Here is a 15,774-nt window from a genome sequence, read left to right as displayed (position 1 = left end):
GCTGTGGTCTCAGCACACCAGCTATTCTAACCCATAAATCCTTCTCAGATACTCTGCTTTCAGGATACAGTCCCCATTCTGTAGGTATGACCTGCATGCCTTGTACCTAGGAGGGTGACCACCTTTTCAAAAGGCAGAAGTGGGACACATGCAGGCGCCTCGCCCCCGTTGTGGCCACACCCCTGCTCCTCCTCATCCCTGATGCCCTGCCCTCTGCTCCTCCTCTTCCCCAAGGCCTCACCCTCTGCTTCTTCTCTTTCCCCTGAGGCCTTGCCCCCTGGCTAGGCCAAAACTCTGAGCTGGGCTGTGGTAAGAGCAGCCCAGGGAGCCCAGACCACTGTGGGGAGCCCTGGACCCTTCACCTGCCCTGGGCTATGATCATTCCTTGTACTTAGTAGGGCCTCGTGGCGATGGGGGGCTAAGGCCCACCTCAGCTCCCACTCCAGGAAGAGGCTGGCACTGCCCCTGAGCTTTGGGCAGCCGTGGAACAGTGCCACAGGTAATCCGGGACAAACATTGTCCTGGAGTCATTCAGCCCGGGACTGGGACTTGAACTCTGCATTTCAGGACTGTCCTGCCTAATGTAGTACAGGTGATCACCATAGTACCTAGATGTACAACTTTTCATTTGTCTGTATTAAAGTGTATTTTGTTTGAATGGGCCCAAGTGATCCTCGTCGCTCTGTATGACTGCCCTGTCCTCATCATTATTACCACTCCTCCAATCTTTGTCATCTACAGATTTTATCAACAGTGATTTGATATTTACTTCCAGGTCATTGATTAAAATGTTGAATAGCATTGGACTTAATCCCAATCCCTGAAGAACCCCACTAGAAATACCCCTCTTCAATAATTATTTCCCTTTGATGACTACTCTTTGAGATCTGCCAGTTAGCTAGTTCTTAATCTGCTTAACGTTTGTTTTCTTTATATTACATAATGCTAATTTTTAATCAGAATGTCAGGTAGTACTAAACCCAATGTTTTACAGTAGTTTAAACTAATTTTATATAACTATTACTATATCTATATTGATATAAGCATGCAACTATATTAGATAACTTTATTGCAGTTATCTTTAGCAACCAAACTTGCAGTCTCATCAAAGAATGAAATCAGGGCTATTTTTCATAAACCCTGTTGATTAGCATTAATTATATTCATATATTTTAATTCTTTTTCAATTGAATCCCATATCAGCTTTTCTATTGTTTTGCCTGGGATGTATGTTAGGCTATCCAGCATCTGGTTAACTGGATCATCCTGTTTGCCTTTTTTGAATATTGGCACATTATTAGCACTCTTCCAATCTTAAGGAATTTTCCTGGTATTCCAATATTTATTAAAAATTAACATCAGCGGTCTAGAGATCTTCTCAGCTAGCTCTTTTAGGACACTTGGGTGCATGGTTATCTAGGGCCTGCTAATTTTAAAACTTTTATCCCTAGTAGAGGTTGTCTAACATCCTCTTCACTAGAGATGTGTGGAAAAAGGGAATTCTGTTTTGAAGAGGATTTCAATATTTTGAAATTTCGTTTAATTCTGATTGGGAAATTTGGTTTCATTCCTTGGCTGAGTTCCATCAGAACTTTAGCAAAATTAGACTGTCTCTGGAAAAGTTCCAATTTTGTTGCATAGGCAAATTCTGAGGAGGGATTGTTTTGCTAGAATTGTGCTGACCAGCTCTACTCCTTAGCTGATAATGGCCTGGAAGGTTCTTCATCATTGTCATTAGTATATCATCCTCCTTCTTTCCAAATATAGAACAAAAATATTTATTGAGCACTTCTGCCTTTTCTGTGTCATTATTAACAATCTTACCCTTTCCATATAGCAATGGGTCTATACCATTATTAGGATTTCTTTTGTTCCTAATATACTTAAACTCCCTTTTATTGGCTTTTGCCCTGCCAGCCCTGGATTTTCCCTGTTGTCTTTAGCTTCCCTTATCATTGTTCTGCACCCTATAACTTCTGATTCATATTGATGCTATCTTTCTTCTCTTTCCCCATTTGTTATATTTTGCTTTTTTTATTTCTAATTGCAGCCTTCACTTTGCCACTGAACCAGGTTGGGCTTGTAGACAAAGTTTTCCTCTTTCTTGATTTTGGAATTATGGCTTTAAGGCAAGTTTATCAGATGGCCAAAAAGAGTTCCCAATTTTCATTCACATTTCTGTCTAAATTTGTTCTCTCAGTCATTTTTGCCCAAATTTTCCTTTTGAAGCATCATGAGTGTGTGTATTTCTGGTTGGAACTGTCCTCTGTTTGCCCATACTGAATGCAATCAGGCCATCATCATTGGTTCCTAGGCAACCGCAAACTTCCAGTCCAGTGATTAATTTATCATAAAGAAGTCCAAAATAGTTACCTTATATCAGATGCAATACTTTTGGTGTTAGAAAAATTATCATCTACAATTTTTCCTACTGGCTATGTGAGACCTCCACCATATGTATTCTAAACTGTGCTTCTCAGGGTGTAGTAGTGGCAATATTACTTCTTTCCAAAGAGTGTGTTTAGAGGAGATCTTAGCAGATGTGTGTTCAGTACTTCTGTGGGACTGGCACTAATTGGAAAGTCAAGTGATCATCAGGGATCTCCTACAATATTCTGCATTCCTTCCAACAGCTGGACCACTATGTAAAGATACATCTGGCCTTATTTGCAGAGATTCACATCTCTAGCAGCTGATATTGAAGACAGCTGCACTTCTGAAAATCAGGCCACATGTAAATTAAATTAATAAGTAAATTAGAATTGGTTGAACTATCCATTTTGAATTTAGCCCTTGTTGGGTAGCTAATCAGTTGTAAACTCATCCCAACTTTCTGGGAATTAATTCATTATTTGTAAGTAGAGGAAAGATGGTTCGGTGGCTAGCCGAGGACTTGGGTGAGTATCATTGGGCTCTTTGTGAACTAGTTTCTAGGATTCATTTATTTTTCCTAAAATGGCTTTAATTTGTTTAGCAGTTTTGTGGTTTTATAAAATAAAGCAGTGTCTCCCTCCATTTCCCCCAGTTTCAAAATGCTGTTGGGTCATTCTCTGCAATGGAATGGCTTTACTTTCCACATTGTCTTGTCATATATCTGAGAATGATACATTTTATAATATGCCTAGGCACAGTGTGCTGAATTAAGTGCTAGTCCTTATTTCCTAGTGTGTATAGTTTGAAATCAGACCCAAAATCAAGCAATAAGACTTTACAGACACTTCTCCTAGCTTATTATTGCAGATCTTGGGTAATGTAATAAGTAAGGCATCAGTCAGAAGCGCATGTGAATAGCTGCTTGAGAAGCACAATAATCCTTGAAAGTGCAGTGTTAAATATCTTGTTGTAAAAGTTTATTTATAAATAAAAATGAGGCAAAATGAATTTATAAATAAAAAACAGTCAAAGCTTGACATTATGATGACATCTGGGTAGCCAATCAGAAAACTCTATTTGTGATCTAATCTTCTCTCCTATAACTGGTTGATCACCTTTTTGTTTTGTTAAAGTGTCAGTTTAACAGCATGATAGCAGAACATGCTGAACGTTTTTAGGACACTGGCGGTCTGCATGAAATTTGTATACTTAATAATGAACATAGTGTGACCCAGAGTGCCTATGGCAGCCCTCACTGAAAATGCCAAAGTCAGGGCAGGCTGCAAAAGGGAGAGCAGATATTCCCAAAACTGGTGGTTAACACTGAAGTTAAACTCACCAACGAGTCACAAACTGTACCTCTGATCCCCCACACATTATCAAGAAGCAAAAAAATAAATAAAAAAAGAAATTACACAGCCCCCTTTATTGCATTCCAGTTCTCTGGCTCCCAATCAGCACATAGGTCCAGTACAGTGAGAAGTTATATAAAAACTCTGCTCACTATACACAATGTTCTTCTGACCCCCAAAGAGTCAGCCACGTTACCAGGTCAATATTAGTTTGGATCTTATCCAAAATACCACACTGCCAACCAATCGTGTAATGTCTCAAACAAAAGGTTTAATGAAAAAAGAAAGAACAAGAAGAGAGTTGTTAAATGATAAAGCACTCAGATATATTCAGAGACTTCGCAGTCTATATACAGTATCAGGTTCTTAGCAGTATTGGTGAGTTTGCTGGCTTGAAAGTCCCTCTGGAATACATCCACAGCTTGGAAGGGTCTGTCTGTCCTTTGTTCAGAGCTTCAGTTTGTTGCAAAGTTACTCGAGAGGTAAGAAGCAGGAATGAAGACAAAATGGAGATGATGCAGCTGCCCTTTATATTCCTTTTGCCATGTGGCTTGTACTTCCTGTGTCCCAAACACAAGTTTCACAGCACATGGCATGGAAAAGCTTTAGAGTTCTCTGCTCACACGCATACCACATGCCTTGCTGACTCATAAGGTGTAGTCCCTGGCCTTTTAATGGGTTCATTGTACAGCTGATGGGCCATCGAACAAGCTAGGTAGTGCTGATGCCAATCTGTCTAGGGGTGTCATCCAGAAACACAGCACAGGTTTGGAAACACAGATATACCCTACATATCTATAACTCACAATACAAAGGTGATACAAACATATAAACAAGATTATCATATTTAGTGAATTGTAACTTTTCCATGGATACCTTACGTGGTATATCTGGTAAGATTTATTGCACTTTTATAATATTGGTATCAACAATATCATAAAGTGTCTCCCATATTCCATACAGTGTCACACAGAGAAACACAGAAATTTACATAGTAGTTAAAGAGCAACATAAAATACTTAATTGGAATGGTCTAATATCACTGGGTCAAATTTTGGCCCCCATTTGTCTTGTTGAATAGTACCTTGCTCCCAGGTGTTAGTCCCACTAATTTTAATGCAGTTATTTGTGGCCCTGGTCAACGATAGGGTGTCAGAATCTGGTCCTTTGTCTTTACAAAACGATTCTCCCTGTGATTGACAAACCCTATCTAGGCTTAATTTTTTTCAGCTGATACAAGTGTCATTCAGGCACTACAGCACTGGGAGCCATATAGGCACCTAGACAGATAAATAGCACTGCTGCAAGAGTTCTCCTTAGTGTGTGGATATCTTAACATAATCACCTAGGCTGGGATTTTTAAAGGTGCATATTGGAGTTAGATGTCCAGCTCCCAGGAAATTCAATGACAGCTGCTGGGTACCTAACTCCCTTAGGTTCCTTTGGAAAATCCAGTCTTGGAGGCTGATTGTGTCTGCATCTATACACAGAGGAGACCCCCTACATTGTGGCTTATAACCCTCCTATGTGAAGGGAGGCTCAGCTGTCTTCCCCAGCAGCATCTGCCCCCAGGCTCTGAAAAAGGTTCTTGGTGTACTGTCCCACATGGAAGAGACATTTACATTCTGTTGGTCCACTTTGTAATGGAGATCCTCCTTTAAGGGGCAGTTGTTGCTAGGGACTGTGTGTGGGGAGCAGGGTGGGGAGACAGTTCTGAGGATCCAGAGCTCCTGTGAAATCATAGGGCCCCAGCACAAAGGGTCCTGGCCTCCTGCTGATTCCTGGGGTGAGGGGTGTCCATGAGGTTTGCAGTCTAACCAGAGGTGAAAGTAAGCTGGTCCGGTCTGGTCCGGCGTACCGGCAAGAGCCGGTACAAAGCAGACCATACCGGCAGGGGGCAGCTTCCCTGGGCTGCAATTTAAAAGGGCCCTGAGCTCTGGGCAGTGGCTGGAGCCCCTGGCCCTTTAAATCGCCTCCAGAGCCCTGCTGCCGGAGCCCTGGGGTAGATGCAGTGGGCAGGAGCCCCAGGGCTCCGGCGGCGATTTAAAGGGCCTGGGGCAATTGGTTCTTGGTTCTTAATTAGAAAAACCCAGGGCAACAGTAGGAGGATTAAAGTGCTGCCTAAATCCTAATGCAAAGTGGCTGCTTATCTTGAGTTGATTTTGAGACTGTTACAGATCAGATTACTTTGGAGCCCCTTTTGCACCATGACAAATATGCACTGGAGCAACAATATTTATTTTTAGCTCCAAAAATAGTTTCCATAAAGGAATAACTTGGCAGCTGCCCAGTCTCTCTGTGTGGAAGGGGTGGAAATATTTACCTTGCTTGGTTTGAAGCTGAGCTTTACTCCTCACCTGGTGGTAGAGTAATATTGCAATGTTCTGAAGCATGTGTATGGTGTCAGTAAGTGCATGCATAGAATAGGGTAGAAGTTGAATTTTGTATAGCCCCTTTCATACTCAAGATATCCCAGAAGGCCTGGCAAAACAGCAGATTAGTAAACATAACAGTTCATGCTTAACTTTGGACACCAAAGACCAGATCGTCAATGGGTGTAAATCAACAGAGAGAGATCAATTTACACCACATTAAGATGTGGGCTAAGAGCTTTTTAGTCAATTTTTCTTATCAGAATTTTCTTCTGCAGTTTTCAGAAAGTCCTTCCACACAGATTACTGCCAGAGATGCTACCTTTATCAGAAAAGTGGTGTAGTTTGTACTTTGCTGTATTGTCTATATATCTTAGGTATTTAAATGGCCCACATTATCAAACTAGCTTAGCACTGATCTTTAATGAATGTATCCTCACAAAACGCTGGGAAAAATAAGGAAATAATATTAGTCCCATTTTACAGATGGGGAACTGAAGCATAGAGAGATCAGTGGTGGTATCCACACAGGGACTTCAGTAGATTTCTGTGATTTCTTTTACAGTTGCAAATGAGCAAGAGATTTTAATGAATCTGTTAACTGGCCACCCAGCTGTTCTCAGCTAGCAGTTTACCACAGGCATCATGGCCGAGGTGGATTCTTAGTAGGGACTTGAGGGCACTGGCTTTGAGTCAGCACAGGGAGCACATTTCATGCTTATGGGGCAACAGTGAAGTAAGTGCACTGGTGATTATGGGAGGTGAGCACTCTGAGAGATGCAGTTTAAATTACCTTTGTGGGGCAGGGTGGTCTCTCCTTTTATTGCACTTGTCCTAATCCCTGTGGAGAATTCTGTTTCTCTTCTTTTTAATTATCTAAAATCTTAAAGGAGAAGTTCTCATGGAAATTCTGATGGTCAAGAATCAGGTTTCTTAACATCTCTTGGGGCTAGATCAGGGATCGGCAACCTTTGGCCCGCGGCCCGCCAGGGCAAGCACCCTGGTGGGCCGGGTCAGTTTGTTTACCTGCCGCGTCCGCAGGTTTGGCCGATCGCGGCTCCCACTGGCCGCGGTTCGCCACTCCAGGCCAATGGGGGCTGCGGGAAGCGGCGCGGGCCGAGGGATGTGGGAGCCGCGATCGGCCGAACCTGCGGATGCAGCAGGTAAACAAACCGGCCCGGCCCGCCAGGGTGCTTTCCCTGGCAGGCCGTGTGCCAAAGGTTGCCGATCCCTGTGCTAGCTTGATGAAAGCTGGCGTGAGTATAAATTGTAGTGTAGCTGTGATAGCATGCGCAATGCTGGCATGGCTCAGCTGTGCCAATATGTACTCATGGGGTTCAGGTGGGTTTGTACTTGGCACGGCTATGCTGTGCTGCAGCTGCTTGTGCTACTGTGGCTACATTATTTTATACCCAGGCTAGGTCTCAGTGACCTAGCCTGAGTATGTGTATGTGAACTGTGAATTGCCCCCGAGCTTGTAGTGTAGATGTAGTCTCAGTGATGACTTGCCTCATGGCTCTGCTGTAACGATGGCATATTGGGAGTGCCTGCTTACACCTGAATCCAGAGTCCAAGTAGCCCATGCAGAAGTGTCAGGGGGTGTTTTTACTCCCCTTTAATCCCTTCCTAAGGCATGTAGTCCTAGTCACAGTCTTGTTTGCATTTGTTTTTAGGGATCTGAGAACAAAATTTCAGAAGAATGAGGTTGGGAACCCCATTTCTCTTCTCACATGTCTGGTATTATGCTTTAACGGTCTGAAGAGATCTGCTGAGATTTTCTGTCTGCCCGCCCCCAGCTAGGAATGCTGCAGGTGTGAGATGAGGCCATTGGCAGGAGAGTAGGCGAATATAACAGTCACTACCTTCCCTGGCTGTACCAACATCTACATGCAGCAAGGTGGACTGATTTAAATCAAAGTGATTTAAGGATAATTTAAACCAGCAGCCAGGAACCTTGATTTAACTCACCTTGTTTTGCATTTGTACTTTTGTTATTTTCCTAAAGAAAGGTTGTTTCTCATTGATCCTTAACCATTAAAACATGTTGATTTGCAACTAAATATAGCCTTTAGACTAAATTTGGTACTCTCTTTTGTTAAATATGAGGATGCACTATATCTGTACATATTTACTTAATAAATTATATAGCTTAACACACATTTATTCAGATTCTTAATTTTTGCATCTTATCGTGTTAGAAAATAGTGAATGGTGCATTTCTTATTTACTGGATGATGATGAAAATTTTACTCGTGACTTGTGTCAAGCTGCATTTGGACAGAAATTGGAATTAAATTAATAATGTGCAAAACCAACATTTAATAGTTTTTATTAGTTAAATAACTACCTAAGAAAAAACAAATAAGTTTATTACAATATGTTTTGCATTTAAAACTAACTGATTTAGTAAACAAAGCAAAGCAAGTATTATATATAGTTAGTGAATTGAACTGATTGTTTCTTGTCACAATGTCCTTCAAGGTTTCAGGCTTCGTGTACACTAGCACTTTTGTCAGTAAAACTTTTGTCAGTCTGGGATGTGAAAAAACATACCCTGACCGACAAAAGTTTCACCAACAAAAGCGCCGGTGTGGACAGCGCTGTGTTTGCAGGAGATGCTCTCCCGCCGACATAGCTACCGCCGCTTTTTAGGGGTGGTTTAATTATGCCGGCGGGAGAGCTCTCTCCCGACAGAATAGAGCAGCTACATGGGAGATCTTACAGCAGCGCAGCTGAAGCGGTACAACTGTGCCACTGTAAGGTCTGTAGTATAGACATAGCCTTAGAATTAGTAGATCTCATCCTCTCACATCTAGTTTTTATTCACAGATTGGAAGAAGAAAACAAGCTTTCCTGATTTTTCAACTCCCTTTTGTTTTCTTACATTTGAATGAATTTGTCATTGAACTGAACTAGCTGAATAAATTGAAATGAAGAAAATATTCACTCTGCACCTGCAGAAGAGGCTACTGTTGTAAAAAGCTGGCTTAGCACTTCAGCAACACTGGCTGCTGGGGTGCTTAGCTAGTGACTTTCACTAATTCACTGGTATGACTTTCTTTAAAACCTCAGCAGCAAACATCATTGGCTTAATATTATTTTTTATTTAATTTAAATGATTTTAATACATTATGGTAAGCTTAGGCCTTAAGTGAGGCTGTCATAATTTCAAATTTAATTTTAAATAGATTTATTTTTTAAAATAAAAATATGTTTTTAAATGAAAATACTCAATTTAAATTAATAAATTCTGATTTTTAAAATTTTATTATTTTAAAAAATAATTGATTTTTTTAAAATCCACCCTGAAATGCAGTGTTACTTCCCAGCATTACACTATTCTGGACTTGAGCATGAAGGACAGTTAAATTGTGTTAAATTCCTGGCATTGGCAGGTAAAATGGGATTTTAGCTCAAAGTATGTAACTGTGGTGTTGGGTACAACTTTTGAGATTTGTACAAGATGGTTCAAGACTAGACACAACGTAACTACCACAAAGACATTTGCCGCATTTCCTGCTGACAGAGGGATTGTTTACCTGAATGTTCTATTTAGACAATGGACTTATGTAGTAACTGGCCTTTTTACAGGGAAAAAGTGTTCAATTTTAATATTCTGTTTGAGTTCTTAGAGGAAGTTGTCATTCTCTGTTATTCACAAAGCTGCATTGCTACTATGTAGGACACTTGAGTAGTAGAGTGTATAGTACTTTGGAATACACTGCATTGCATTGCTGTACAGCTTTGCTTAAAGTGGTTTAATAAACCTAAAGCTAGTAACCCCAACAAACCAGAGCAATGTAAACCAAACCGAGGAAGACTATCACTGAGAAGTGGGATGAATAGATTTGGATGATTCAGATCCATACAGTATTGGATGTACCTTTCCTGATGATGATTCTGAATTGCTTTTCAAAAGAATCTTCTTTCATACCTTACTGTGTTATGATTATAATTATTTATTTGTATTGTAGTAGCACCTAAGAGCCCCAGTCATAGACCAGGATCTTTTGTCCTAGGCGCTGTACAAACAGAATGAAAAAGACAGTTCTGCCCTGCAGACCTTACAGTCCAAGGAATGTGACGTTTACATGTGACTGCCATTTCAGTTCCATAAAGAAATGTATGTCAAAATGCCATTACTTAGGGCTAGCTCCTGCTAGTTAGGTACAGCCTGGGGAAGGGAGCAGAGCACTACAGCACCTCCCCAGCAGTCCACATAGAACTGCTCTTTAGTGGCTTGGATGAAATGACTTAGTGATCTGAGTTTCATTTCTAATGAACTAGTGTCCCCATCACACTGTTGCACCATAGTTGGCAATTTCAGCAGAAGGGCCAAGTGACTGAGAGGGACTGAGAATAAAATAACCTATTACTCCCTCTGGATTTGAAGTCCAGATTGTAGGGCATTTCTGGGGCAGTGTAGGGAAGCTTCTGCTGCTCCTTCCCATGTTGGGCCTGATCTGTGGATAAGCAGAAGAATTCAGACTCCAGAGCTGTCATTCTGGTACCCTTGACAAGCCGTTTAAATTGCTGTAAAACTTGTGGCTGAAATGGGGAGATGTTTGTGAGATCCAACAGTACTGGCTAGAGCCAGGCATTGTGTGAGTAGGCATTTTGCAAACTTCCTCACCAATCCAGGGGCATGCAGTAGCCTGGAACTGCAACACACTTAACTATTCCAGCACTAGGCCTCTTTTGAGCAGAAGTTGCCAATCATACCAAATGGGGTGATGGTTTGGATTTGGACAAATATTAAGTAAGTACTCAGTTGAAGTCACCCACTCTCCTTTTCACTTGTAATCTGAGGAAGGACCTGAAACCAGATCTCCACTGGTGAAAGACTAGTGCAGGATACCCATGGGCTGCCATGGGCATCCTTTCAGCAAAGATGTTAATCATGGATCAGCTTTGATTTTTTCCTGACAGGAGGAAATCATACATTCAACCACTACTGATAGCACAGAAGGCCCTGAATGCAGCAAAACCGACTCAGTGTGTATTCTCTGCATGCCATGGTGGATTCTGCTACTCAGTGCATAGGAGATGGCAGAAAGAAGGGGAGCAGACGGCCTGGTGGTTCTGTAACACTATAGATCAATTAGCCAGCTGATTTGCACAGGATTACATAGCAATAATGGAGTCCATCCCTGGGAACCTTCTCTGTGCCCAAGCCAAAATTTGGCCCACATGTAGTTGCTAAAGCATAGATCCCAGAACCAGATATTTTTGGGGAGCATACAGGTTGCCAGTCAAATCATTTCAGTAAGACACACGTTAAAAGATGTAATCCATATTTATAGTTGGGGGAGGTACCTGAAGGTCCATAACTGTTCACCATTTTACCATTTACAGGTGACAAGAAGTACATCATGGGACCAAAGCTTTCCACTCTCGATGCCACTGTCTTTGGGCACCTGGCTCAAGCAATGTGGACATTACCAGGGACTAGACCTGAGAGACTAATCAAAGGTAAGACAATCTTAGAGATTTGGACATTTTTTTTGGTAGCATTCTCTGCTTGTAGGCCTAGGGCAGGATGTCAAGGAGATCTCATTATAATATGCAGGAGAACACTGTCAGGATCATATGACATTTGAAGACAGAATGAACCTAGAAGTTCAGCTAGAGTGTCCTGTCTTTTGATGTACTCTGTAATATTGTTTTTCTATCCAAAGGTGCCTTCATTTCCCCCCCATGAAATTCTTCACATTAGTTGCTCCTATTGCTGTACTTGGTAGCTTACACACTACAGCACTCTGTTTAAATAAATTTGGTCTTTGCTCTGTTAATTAATTAATGTTTGCAAAGTGTTTGATAATGAAATCACTATGGGCTAGATGCTGCCGCTCTTGCTTACACCGAGTAGTATCATATTCTGCAAGTAGTCCCAGTGAAATCATAACCTTAATGACTACTGCAGATACAGGAAGTGGAAGGAGCCCATCTTGACTTTTGGATCCCACCTTTCATTGGTAAGCTGAGCACATTTGATCTGGAGTCATAGACGCGTGATAAATTTGAAGGCTCCCCCCACCCCTGAGCCATTTAACATAAATGTTCAGAGCAAAACTGCATATTAAAAAAAAAAAAAGTGATAGAATATAAGGTGGGACGTGGCATGAAATAGTTTTAGTAGAAGAAGGATAGAATCTGGTTCTATATAAGGGCTAAATATTGTAATAACAAATTTGGAGGAACAGAATCAAATTTGGAATTTTAAACACATTTGTAAAGAGTTTTGAGATCTATTGATGAAAAACTGTATATAAGTGCTAGGTATTATTATTGTTATTATTATATGCTTCTCTTCTATGACCTTGATCTCTGAAGGATCTCAGGCAAAATCTTAGAGGACCCATGAATTTCAAGAATTAGCCTTATATTGATTGAAACCCAGCTGCCCTACCAAAATAATCAGATGGACACTCCAATCCCCTACAATACTCTCCAGTCTGACTCCCCCTAACCAGACAGCTGCTCATGAAATACTGCATACAACAAGTGTTTTTCCTGGATGTACTGTTGTGTTTTGTCCTTCAGTGAGGTTTTTATAATATCTTCATAAATATATAAGAAAAATACTTTCATTCCATCCTTCCATCCCTAATGTGTACAATACCTAAGGGTGTGCTACAGTGACCATGTAAAAATTTGGTGTGTCAAATGCCAAATTTATCTTGCAAACAGTACTGCCATCTTGTGGTCCAAAACCAAAATTTGCCTCCAATTGCACGACATTCTTTTAATAAATACATAGAATATGTATGGCCAAATTCTGTCTTTGGATGCCAGGTTTGTACAAAATGCATAACAATTTTATTGTGACAGATTTATAAAATCAGTAATCTTTTCCCTTTGAGCCACATTCATGAAGATTAATTCTAATTGCTTAACTTTATAGCTACACTCATACATAATCCTTTCATTTTGACCCTGCTTACCACAGGTACGTTAATCAAGTCACAACCATTTGCATTTTTCATTTGACTGAATTTGTAAACGGTACCGTTACTATGTTTGATCGTATCTTAGCCTTTTAGAAAGAGATCTCTAATGCCTCCCTGGAAACAAGCCAGGAAGATTTCTTTTAAGACCGCTCCTGTGACTTTTCTTTGTAGTGAACATGGTCACAGGATTAATGATTAGGAGTATTTACACTGGCTTATTTTACTATGTACAGGTGAACTGATTAACCTTGCTATGTACTGTGAAAGAATAAGGAGGAAATTCTGGCCAGAGTGGCACCAGGACGATGATAACACCTTGTACGAATCTGAGGAAAGTAGTGAAGCTAGCAAGCCTCACACCCCATTGCAGGACTTCAGCTTTTATTCAAGGACAGAAACATTTGATGAGGAGGGGACAGAGAACAGTATTTCTCAAACCCCTGACACGGATTATACTGGACACTCTCTCTTTGATTCTGATGTGGACATGGATGACTATACAGATCATGCACAATGCAAGTGATGTATCCAAGCACTTCTCCGTTTGTGTCAGAAATGCCACTTCTTGGGACCAGTCCAACTTTCCCACGTTCATGCCAGTGTGGAAGAGATCATTGTGCTTGACACATTTCACATGCTACCTGGACTATTTCACTCTTATTTCATTTTGTAAATCCATTCAGATGGAGCCTAGGTTAAACAATTAGAACAAAAATAGGCAAACAAGAGATCCAGAGAGTAGCAGGATCTTAGGCCTACATATTGCTCCCACTGAAAACAGATTCCAAAATCATGCGAGTAAACCTGCCACAGGTGGAGCAGAGAGGTCACGAGAGCTGCTTTGTGTTGAGTTTCTCATGTTCACAGCAGGGGGTTGACAGAAAGGGAAAAGGGTTTATTGGAATTCCCCTCTCCCTCCTTGGTAAGCAGTGATTGCACTGTATTAATGCAACAGGATGCCAGGGCAACTTTACTCAACAGCTTCTTGCTCTCTGGGTGTGTACGTTACCTGTGAGTGTGTATAGGAGAGGAGTAGGGGTTTGGTCTCCAGTGCTTTCACAGACTGTCCATCAATTAAGGCAAGAAGAAAATGTGCTCATGCAAAAAGCAACATTTTATAATTCCTTTTCTGTACAATAGCTTGAAATCTTTCAGTTTTATAACTTTTTTAGTTGAAAGGGAGACTTCAAAGTATTTTAAATTATTACCTAACAATCCCCTAGAAGATTGTTTAGGAGTCTTGGCTAAACCCCATCTCAGGTATATATACTCTGCCCATTCAAATTCCCCTTGCAGTTTTGATTATGTCAAGTATTCTTTCCACTTCCTGGTGTGAACTGTTGTTTGGTCTTGCTAGATACTGTTAAGTTAAACACCTAGAGTGCACCTCCCCAGAGTCAACTGCATTGCAGTGCTGGACACTTCAGTCTCTATAGCAGGGATCGGCAACCTTTGGCACGCAGCCCTCCAGGGTAAGCAAACAGGCCCGGCCCGCCAGGGTGCTTACCCTGGCGGGCCGCATGCCAAAGGTTGCCGATCCCTGCTCTGTAGTTTTTGTGTATGAGTTGGCAAAGTTTGCGAAGCACTTTGGAGTGCTGCAGGGTATAAGATGCTATGTAAATTCAAGATACCAGATCCTCAGAAGTGCCAGAGGAGAACTCAACATGGGAAGGCTAGGTAGGTCGTTTACATTGGGTCTAGGGCACCTGACACACTCCTTATAACCAGGTGGGTGGGAGTGGGTAGTAGAGAACTAGCTGGCTATGCCAGTTCTGTAGCCTGTGCGGATTTCCCCATGCCAGACTGGATGCTGACACTGATTTCAGGCAGAGAAAAAGCATATGAGGAATTAAAGTATGTCAAGGTGTTTGTAAATATATTTAAGAAAAATCAGATTTTGGGTCCACGAACCTTGACGGTGTCCCTTAAAATGTTTTATGCATGGCTTTCATGGTTTAGGAAAAGTTGTTACATGAACAGGAGCACTTTGCAACATTATTAGTCATGCAGCTGATAAATAACTTGTTCCTGTATCTTGTATTCTGGGCAGCTAAGAGTAAAAGGGGCAGTTGAGGACTCTTCTCATGGTTGTTATTGCTTCTCCTAATACTGAGAATTCAAAATAAATGGAGGAGTTTCCCAAAGCTTTAAAAGAAATTCATTTTTTGTGGATCTTTTCACTAATTGTGAAGACTCCCTCTAGCTCGGAAGATGCTTGTTCCGGGGAATCACAGAGCCGGCTGTGGATCCGGAATGGGAGAGTCACAGTTTACATGTGGAGATCCACAGCCAGCCTGGCAACTGCTCCTTGTGTTTAGGTGGGAACAGCTATTATGAAGACAGCTGATGGCTTGCGTAGCGTGGGATGCATAGTTTTGTGTTTGTTTCTTAAAATAGCCCAGGCATTCCTTTGCAGTCATGCTTCTATCAAACCTTTCCAATCTCACGGATGAGTACGATTCAGGGAATGAATCTGAGCTATAGCTGACTTGCAGATGATGGAGAGGAAGGTGCAATCCAAGCATTTAGGAACCTTGTCAGCAAACTAAGCACAGGACACAAAGGGTAAAGCCTTGGGACCAAAAGGACAGACATGCTTGGTCAGAAACGCCTTTGAAACCCCACAAATCATTTAACCCAGGTGTTACCTGAAGAAATTCAGACGTTGAACTCTGACCAAAAGAATCACATTTGACAGGGGAATTTTGTTCTTTAAAAATGTCAGAT

General features: G+C 41.3%; 1 protein-coding gene across 1 annotated transcript in view; it reads left to right on the top strand.

The window, feature by feature from the left end:
* The window catches only part of FAXC (failed axon connections homolog, metaxin like GST domain containing), a 34,869-nt gene extending 21,299 nt beyond the window's left edge, over positions 1-13,570 (top strand). Inside the window, exons 5-6 of the mRNA XM_065402191.1 lie at positions 11,453-11,569; positions 13,281-13,570. Coding sequence (XP_065258263.1) covers positions 11,453-11,569; positions 13,281-13,570 — 407 coding nt within the window. The remainder of the gene's footprint in view (positions 1-11,452; positions 11,570-13,280) is intronic.
* The last annotated feature ends 2,204 nt before the right edge of the window (positions 13,571-15,774 follow it).

Source organism: Emys orbicularis, chromosome 3, assembly GCF_028017835.1.
Source record: "Emys orbicularis isolate rEmyOrb1 chromosome 3, rEmyOrb1.hap1, whole genome shotgun sequence".
Classification (NCBI taxonomy): domain Eukaryota; kingdom Metazoa; phylum Chordata; order Testudines; family Emydidae; genus Emys; species Emys orbicularis.
This window is presented reverse-complemented; position numbering and strand designations above follow the sequence as displayed.